The 1,901-nt window shown below is 46.0% G+C and overlaps 1 protein-coding gene across 1 annotated transcript in view; it reads right to left on the bottom strand.

Annotated features, from left to right (window-relative positions):
• The window catches only part of LOC103606274 (dedicator of cytokinesis protein 2-like), a gene marked incomplete at its 5' end in the record, with an annotated part of 28,942 nt that overhangs the window by 18,864 nt on the left and 8,177 nt on the right, over window positions 1-1,901 (bottom strand). Inside the window, one exon of the mRNA XM_008590883.1 lies at window positions 603-779. Within this exon, the coding sequence (XP_008589105.1) occupies window positions 603-779 (177 nt within the window). The remainder of the gene's footprint in view (window positions 1-602; window positions 780-1,901) is intronic.

Below are 1,901 nucleotides of genomic sequence, written 5' to 3'. Positions count from 1 at the left end.
TTATTTCTCTTTTTGCTATGGTCACCAGGAAGCTCAAAAATGAAATCTGTGGCTCAAATGTGTGGGGCTTTCTGGAGGGCCCTTATGACCTAGATCTAGATTATAACCACCACCCACCCCCCAACCTTGGAGTTGATTTCCTAGTCTTTTTGTATTTTCATAGATTCTGGGTTTCATTTTTTCCCATTTGTATACATCATTTCAAATCCTCTGTGGAAGAAATGGCTTTACACAAGGGGCATGTACTTCGACTTGTGGCTCCTATACTTCTCAGATCTGGCTCACAGTCATCTCCGAGCCTTTCCTTCATAGAGCTACCCGGATCTGCCCAGGGGGTTAAGGGACACTTATGATCCCTGCCCGCTTCCTGACCAGCATGGGGTGTGGTGATGAGGGAGGGAAGGAGATGGGAGCTCAGCCAAGCCACAGGCTGTAGAAATGCTGGGAGCTAGATGAGGTCCAGCCGAGCTGAGTGTCCCTTTGGGGGTAAGGACAGCCACAGCAAGAAAAGCAACATGCAGCTGTGTCTTGCCACACCCCTCACACCCTCCTTCCTCCCACTGCTCTGCCCCACACCAGAGCCTGGAAAGTGAAAACCTCACCTTTTCATACTTGGCAAAGCCTCCCATGACAGCAGGGTCCACGATCCCATTCAGGAGCATGGAGAGTGGGTTGATGGGAAGGCTCTCGTCACTCTGGTACTGGTTTATCATCATCAGGATCTTCTCGTTGGCCGTGGACATGGTTTCGATGGCATTCTCCAGAGGACTAATTGTGGTCTGTTGAAAACAAGATCACCAAGAAGAAAGGGGCTTAGCAGGTCACTTTAAAAACAGATATAATTATCGGTATTGATTTCACTAGGGGCAGGAATTCAAATGAGGTAATGTTCCCAGAGGGGCTGTAACAGGGTCTAGTAATTAGTGAGCTCTGGGGGCTGTCTGCTGTCTGGGGAGAGGCAGGCTGACTTTCTGCTTAGTGAGAAAGGGATTTCTCTGAGGAGGCAGAGGCAGGAAGTGCTAGACACTTGCTGGGGTTTCAGAGGCTGAGTGTGCCCCACAGAGGGTTTTCTCTTCATATTACCTGGGTGAAACATTCCAATTCAACCCTTTAGGTACTGGTTGAGCAGCTACTATGTGTGTGCTATTAGCTGGAGAGACTGGAACAGCTTGTGATGAGATTACGCAGTCTGGCACATAGTAGGTCCTAAGAATGGCTGTCACATGAGGGGTCGCTGTTCTAATGTAGGTTTAATTCAGTCAGGAAGATAAAACTAAACACCTCTCCAACACCTCTTAGAGAGCAATATAAATAGAGTGCTATCAAATGCTAAGTAGCAAAACAGTGCAGTTCACAAGAGCATGGGATCTGGGGTAAAAAACTAAACTAGAGGTCAGCAAATGTTTTCTGTAAAAGGGCCAGATAGTAAATATTTCAGGATTGGCAGGCCAGATGGTCTCTGTTGCAACTACACAACTCTGGTACTGTAGGGCAAAAGCAGCTATAGGCAATATGTAAATGAATGAATGTAGTTGTTCCAAGAAAACTGTTTACAAAAATAAGTGGCAGGTGGGATTTGGCCCACAGGACATAGTTTGTTCACCCCTAAACTAAACTACAAAAATGAAAACTGAGTGCAAATCTCAGCTCTGTGGTTTTCTAGCTGTGTGACTCTGGGCAAGTTTCCTAAGCTTTCTGAGCTTCAGTTGTATCACTGGTAAAATACATATAAGAAAACCTACTTCGGATTAATACTTGTAGTGTTAGGATAGAGAAGAGCAATTGTTCTAAGAAGGGATGACACAGTGCCAGGCTGGAGCAGGGGCTGGAGGGAAGGGTCAAGGAATCTGAGAAAACCTCATGGAGAAAGGGACGTTAAGTTTTATTATTTGTGAAATGGT

This window comes from Galeopterus variegatus, unplaced genomic scaffold, assembly GCF_000696425.1.
Source record: "Galeopterus variegatus unplaced genomic scaffold, G_variegatus-3.0.2 Scaffold6423, whole genome shotgun sequence".
In the NCBI taxonomy this organism is placed as follows: Eukaryota; Metazoa; Chordata; class Mammalia; order Dermoptera; family Cynocephalidae; genus Galeopterus; species Galeopterus variegatus.
The sequence above is the reverse complement of the archived record's forward strand: the minus strand, read 5'-3'. Positions and strand labels throughout refer to the sequence as shown.